General features: G+C 35.1%; 1 protein-coding gene across 1 annotated transcript in view; it reads left to right on the top strand.

The window, feature by feature from the left end:
* Positions 1–2,533, top strand: part of LOC123759267 (probable glutamate receptor) — a 24,599-nt gene extending 22,066 nt beyond the window's left edge. The window contains exon 7 of the mRNA XM_069334790.1: positions 2,342–2,533. Coding sequence (XP_069190891.1) covers positions 2,342–2,533 — 192 coding nt within the window. The remainder of the gene's footprint in view (positions 1–2,341) is intronic.
* Positions 2,534–7,096: the final 4,563 nt, after the last annotated feature.

The following is a 7,096-nucleotide window of genomic DNA, read 5'->3' as shown; positions in this document are numbered from 1 at the left end:
GTTTACTGAATGTTTATTGAGATAAATAAAGTACAATGCATATGAAATCATGATGTATATATTTTTTTGTTTACCGTTCATATTTTCGTTTATCTTTTATCTATTGTTAGTTGTGTAGAAAAATGTCCACAAAAAAAAGAGTTACATGGCCTATGAGAGAACACATGTCTCACGTCTATACTATTTATAGAACCAAGTCAATCCTTCCCAGGACATAAAGATGTCTAGTCAGCCAATGACCACCACTGTCAAGGCTCCAGCCCAGGCAACCATCTGTAAAGGGGGCTGTACCAGAATATGCAATTAAATTCAATAGCTATGAGCATATCATGGTTATGCAGTAAAATAAATACATATACTAAATAAATAATTGCTTAACCAGATACGTTTGGTTAACGATTGAATAAATTTATATTTTAAGCAGGTTAGGTGACTAAGTCCGTCTTGGTGTGGATTTAACTAGTGTTTAAACTCTGCCATCAGTGTAAACAAGATTCACCACCAGAGCAAAGACGCACCGTGGGCTTCAGCCTGAGGGAGCTCCTGGTTCAACCTTGACAACGAGCGGACTTCTGGACACCTCCTCCGCCTGGAGGCCGCCGGATCACATTTTGTTTTCTCGTTTTAGATTTGCTACTGTCGTTTGACATTCTTTTTTAACGGTCCATTTGTATGACGCCTGGCGCACATATTGCCTTGGGTCACGGGATTGTTGATAGAATTTTTTTAAGTGTTCAGGCTGGTTCTTCTGGCGGAGTGACGGTGTCCGGCGCCGGCTTAGCCGAGAGGTGCCAGGGGTTAGTGGGTCTTGGTGACTCCTAGTGTGCCTAGTGGGCTTCTGCTCTGCCGGAGAGCACTGGATGACTTTTGCGTTTTAGATGGGGGCCGAGATTTGGTTTTGCTGCCCAGTGTTCTCTCTGTGAAGTGGGACCGGTACTCGTCACCCTGAAGGACTCCTGGGGCTACCCAATCATCTACCCGTTTGCGTTTTTTTGTCATGAGGCATATTAGTTTCAAGTGATTGGCGTCACTCGTTTCGCGAATAGGCTTGGCTTTTACCTTTCCGGGCTTCGCGATTAACCCATCACGGGTACGCCGGGGAGCATCCGATCCCCACGATCGTCGTCGCCCCTAAATCAACAACAACAACAGCCTCAGCCTGATTAATTTCAGCCATTTAACATACATGTGTACCTTTGAGGGGTAGAAAAACTAAAATAATCATTGACACATTGTTTAAGGAACTAATGTGTGTCAGTATATATAGAAGATACAGTGTGATATATAGAATATAAAGAAGTGGGATGTGGGGCCATACCAACGCCACACCAGCAGCTACACCCGACAATATTATCTTAGGGAGACAGGCGCCACAACACCCTACGCCATTATATGATAATAAATATCACTATAAGCTCAGGTCCAGCAAGTGAGTTAAGTCTTAGCAAATATAAGACTGAACATCGGGTTTACATTACATAAAAATAATACGAATAAGAGTTTTGTGAGATTAGTTAGGGAAAGTGGATCCACTTTTCTGGTAGGTCTATGCCATAACCCTTTTTTATTTGTAGACTCGTTATACCATGGTCTTACTAGCCCACCTCAGTAAGTAAATCATATGCCACTTAATCATATATAATCAACTAGGTTAACCATTATTTAGCAAATAAATGTTTGAAATATTGCAATTATTTAAATATAAATTAAAGTATAAATTCTTTAATAGATAAATTCACAACAATAAACAATTAAATATTAGATCTTCTCATTGGTTATAATATAATTTATGTGACATATTAGAATATGCTCACTTAATAATTTATAACTGTTAAATGAGATTTATTTAAACCTTCAGGTAAAAAAGGTAGCATTATTACTTCTGGGCCGCCCTAATTGTGAGCCACCTAGAGTAACTGAACCAACCCAACAGTCTCCATAAGGTCCACACTTATCATCAGTCTTCCCATTGGCTACAAAAATAATTGCATCAAACTTTTATTGCTAATAATATAATACAAATTTAGTTATTTTTATTAGGTTTGTTTGGTAGTTATTTTATTTGTAATAATTATAAGTAAAATAAATCCCATAAGTTGACCTGCTTTTGCGAAATGCACATACATAATAATAATAATTTCATATTCAAAAAGGTACTTATTTTAGTATAATTTTCTGATAAACTTATAGAGTGTATATAAATTAAAAAGATTATATATATAAATTAACATAAAGATACACTCTCGATGATAGAATGGTGTGTGGATATACGTGAGAATGAAAGAAAAAGTTAGAGTTGTTTATTAAATGAAGATTAAGCCTGTCTGGTCTATATTTCCAGGAGGTCGAGTCTGGAATATACCGTGAGATAGCTGGTCTGAAGGAGAAAGGTCGACTAATATACAAACCTCACTCAAAGTTCGCAGAGACAATCGACACTTTGGTGAGGAGAGGAGACCACGTCCTCATGGAAGTGGATTTTGGATTGAAGATTTATATGTCTCGAGATTATTCCTCATCAGGTATTTTATAAGGGCTCATAACATGATCAACGTTCATATATCTATCTATCTATCTATCTATATATCTATCTATCTATCTTTCTAAATACATATATATATATATACATATATATATATATATATATATATATATATATATATATATATATATATATATATATATATATATATATATATATATATATATATATATATATACATATATATATATATATATATATATATATATATATATATATATATATATATATATATATATATATATATATATATATACATACATATATATATTGGTGTAAACTGGCAGCAGGTTTTCTTTCAAACATGTTTCATTGAATATGACCGCATATTCTGTATTTATTATTTTCTGGTTTAGGGCTTCTATCCCTCTATTTTCTTAGCATCAGGGCTTAATTGAAATAGGAGTTCACCAAAACTCATTTTCGTACTTTTAAGGTGAAGAAAAGTCTTTTCTTCACCTTAAAAGTACGAAAATGAGTTTTGGAGAACTCCTATTTCAATTAAGCCCTGATGCTAAGAAAATAGTTAGAGAATAGTTAAAATAAATAGAAAAAATGGTTAGAGTTAGAGTAAAAGAAAAGTCTTCTCTTCACCTTAAAAGTACGAAAATGAGTTTTGGAGAACTCCTATTTCAATTAAGCCCTGATGCTAAGAAAATAGTTAGAGAATAGTTAAAATAAATAGAAAAAATGGTTAGAGTTAGAGTAAAAGAAAAGTCTTTTCTTCACCTTAAAAGTACGAAAATGAGTTTTGGAGAACTCCTATTTCAATTAAGCCCTGATGCTAAGAAAATAGTTAGAGGGATAGAAGCCCTAAACCAGAAAATAATAAATACAGAATATGCGGTCATATTCAATGAAACATGTTTGAAAGAAAACCTGCTGCCAGTATACACCAATATATATATATATATATATATATATATATATATATATATATATATATATATATATATATATATATATATATATATATATATATGTCGTACCTAGTAGCCAGAACGCACTTCTCGGCCTACTATGCAAGGCCCGATTTGCCTAATAAGCCAGGTTTTCATGAATTAATATATTTTCTCTAATTTTTTTCTTATGAAATGATAGAGCTACCCATTTCATTATGTATGAGGTCAATTTTTTTTTATTGGAGTTAAAATTAACGTAGGCATATGACCGAACCTAACCAACCCTACCTAACCTAACCTAACCTATCTTTATAGGTTAGGTTAGGTTAGGTAGCCGAAAAAGTTAGGTTAGGTTAGGTTAGGTATGTTAGGTAGTCGAAAAACAATTAATTCATGAAAACTTGGCTTATTAGGCAAATCGGGGCATGCATAGTAGGCTGAGAAGTGCGTTCTGGCTACTAGGTACGACATATATATATATATATATATATATATATGTCGTACCTAGTAGCCAGAACTCACTTCTCGGCCAACTTTGCAAGGCCCGATTTGCCTAATAAGCCAAGTTTTCCTGAAATAATATATTTTCTCTATTTTTTTCTTATGAAATGATAAAGCTACCCATTTCATTATGTATGAGGTCAATTTTTTTTTATTGGAAATAAAATTAACGTAGATATATGACTGAACCTAACCAACCCTACCTAACCTAACCTAACCTATCTTTATAGGTTACGTTAGGTTAGGTAGCCGAAAATGTTAGGTTAGGTTAGGTTAGGTAGGTTAGGTAGTCGAAAAACAATTAATTCATGAAAACTTGGCTTATTAGGCAAATCGGGCCTTGCATAGTAGGCTGAGAAGTGCGTTCTGGCTACTAGGTACGACATATATATATATATATATATATATATATATATATATATATATATATATATGTCGTACCTAGTAGCCAGAACTCACTTCTCAGCCTACTATGCAAGGCCCGATTTGCCTAATAAGCCAAGTTTTCATGAATTAATGTTTTTTCGTCTACCTAACCTACCTAACCTAACCTAACCTAGCTTTTTTTGGCTACCTAACTTAACCTTACCTATATATATAGGTTAGGTTAGGTTAGGTAGGGTTGGTTAGGTTCGGTCATATATCTACGTTAATTTTAACTCCAATAAAAAAAAATTGACCTCATACATAGTGAAAAGGGTAGCTTTATCATTTCATAAGAAAAAAATTATAGTAAATATATTAATTCAGGAAAACTTGGCTTATTAGGCAAATCGGGCCTTGAATAGTAGGCTGAGAAGTGAGTTCTGGCTACTAGGTACGACATATGTCTATATATATATACATATATATATATATATATATATATATATATATATATATATATATATATATATATATATATATACATATATATATACATATATACATATATATATATACATATATATATATACATATATATATATGTCGTACCTAGTAGCCAGAACTCACCTCCCAGCCTACTATGCAAGGCCTGATTTGCCTAATAAGCCAAGTTTTCCTGAATTAATATATTTTCTCTAATTTTTTTCTTATGACATGATAAAGCTACCCATTTCATTATGTATGAGGTCAATTTTTTTTTATTTGAGTTAAAATTAACGTAGATATATGACCGAACCTAACCAACCCTACCTAACCTAACCTAACCTATCTTTATAGGTTAGGTTAGGTTAGGTAGCCGAAAACGTTAGGTTAGGTTAGGTTAGGTAGGTTAGGTAGACGAAAAACCATTAATTCATGAAAACTTGGCTTATTAGGCAAATTGGGCCTTGCATAGTAGGCTGAGAAGTGCGTTCTGGCTACTAGGTACGACATATATATATATATATATATATATATATATATATATATATATATATATATATATATATATATATATATATATATATATATATATATGTCGTACCTAGTAGCCAGAACTCACTTCTCAGCCTACTATTCATGGCCCGATTTGCCTAATAAGCCAAGTTTTCCTGAATTAATATATTTACTATAATTTTTGTATTATGAAACGATAAAGCAACCCTTTTCTCTATGTATGAGGTCAATTTTTTTTTATTGGAGTTAAAATTAACGTAGATATATGACCGAACCTAACCAACCCTACCTAACCTAACCTAACCTATATTTATAGGTAAGGTTAGGTTAGGTAGCCAAAAAAAGCTAGGTTAGGTTAGGTTAGGTAGGTTAGGTAGACGAAAAAACATTAATTCATGAAAACTTGGCTTATTAGGCAAATCGGGCCTTGAATAGTAGGCTGAGAAGTGCGTTCTGGCTATTAGGTACGACATATATATATATATATATATATGCGGAAAATCCACAGAGAAATATGAAATGAGGTGAACGTTTCGGCTTTGTTAAAGCCTTTGTCAACACCAGACTGACTGACTGACTTTCAGTCAGTCTGGTGTTGACAAAGGCTTTAACAAAGCCGAAACGTTCACCTCATTTCATATTTCTCTGTGGATTTTCCGCATAAAATGATCAGTGTTTTGTGATCGTCAATTGCATATATATATATATATATATTCCTCATATATTATATATGTGCCCCAAAGCTCATATAGCGCGTCATGACGCGCTATGAGCGTCATATATAATATATGACGCTCATATATATATATTATATATATATATATATATATATATATATATATATATATATATATATATATATATATATATATGACGCGCTATGAGCGTCATATATAATATATGACGCGTCATATATAATATAAGTGACTCGAACCCATACTCCCAGAAGCAACGCAACTGGTAACTACAGGGCGCCTTAATCCGCTTGACCATCACGGCCGTCAAAAGGAAGTGATAGCCGAGGCTATTTGAGCCACTTCCCCGACGGCAACTCGGATGGTAATCTTGGGCATAGCATTTCACCAAATCACCTCATTCTTTGGGGCACACGTGAGGAACACAAATGCGAACAAGCCTGAATGGTCCCCAGGACTATATGCGAATGAAAACTCACACCCCAGAAGTGACTCGAACCCATACTCCCAGAAGCAACGCAACTGGTAACTACAGGGCGCCTTAATCCGCTTGACCATCACGGCCGTCAAAAGGAAGTGATAGCCGAGGCTATTTGAGCCACTTCCCCGACGGCAACTCGGATGGTAATCTTGGGCATAGCATTTCACCAAATCACCTCATTCTTTGGGGCACACGTGAGGAACACAAATGCGAACAAGCCTGAATGGTCCCCAGGACTATATGCGAATGAAAACTCACACCCCAGAAGTGACTCGAACCCATACTCCCAGAAGCAACGCAACTGGTAACTACAGGGCGCCTTAATCCGCTTGACCATCACGGCCGTCAAAAGGAAGTGATAGCCGAGGCTATTTGAGCCACTTCCCCGACGGCAACTCGGATGGTAATCTTGGGCATAGCATTTCACCAAATCACCTCATTCTTTGGGGCACACGTGAGGAACACAAATGCGAACAAGCCTGAATGGTCCCCAGGACTATATGCGAATGAAAACTCACACCCCAGAAGTGACTCGAACCCATACTCCCAGAAGCAACGCAACTGGTAACTACAGGGCGCCTTAATCCGCTTGACCATCACGGCCGTCAAAAGG

The sequence above is a fragment of the Procambarus clarkii genome, chromosome 32 (assembly GCF_040958095.1).
Source record: "Procambarus clarkii isolate CNS0578487 chromosome 32, FALCON_Pclarkii_2.0, whole genome shotgun sequence".
Lineage (NCBI taxonomy): Eukaryota > Metazoa > Arthropoda > Malacostraca > Decapoda > Cambaridae > Procambarus > Procambarus clarkii.
Note: the sequence above shows the minus strand (reverse complement) of the source record. Positions and strands in the feature narration are given on the sequence as shown.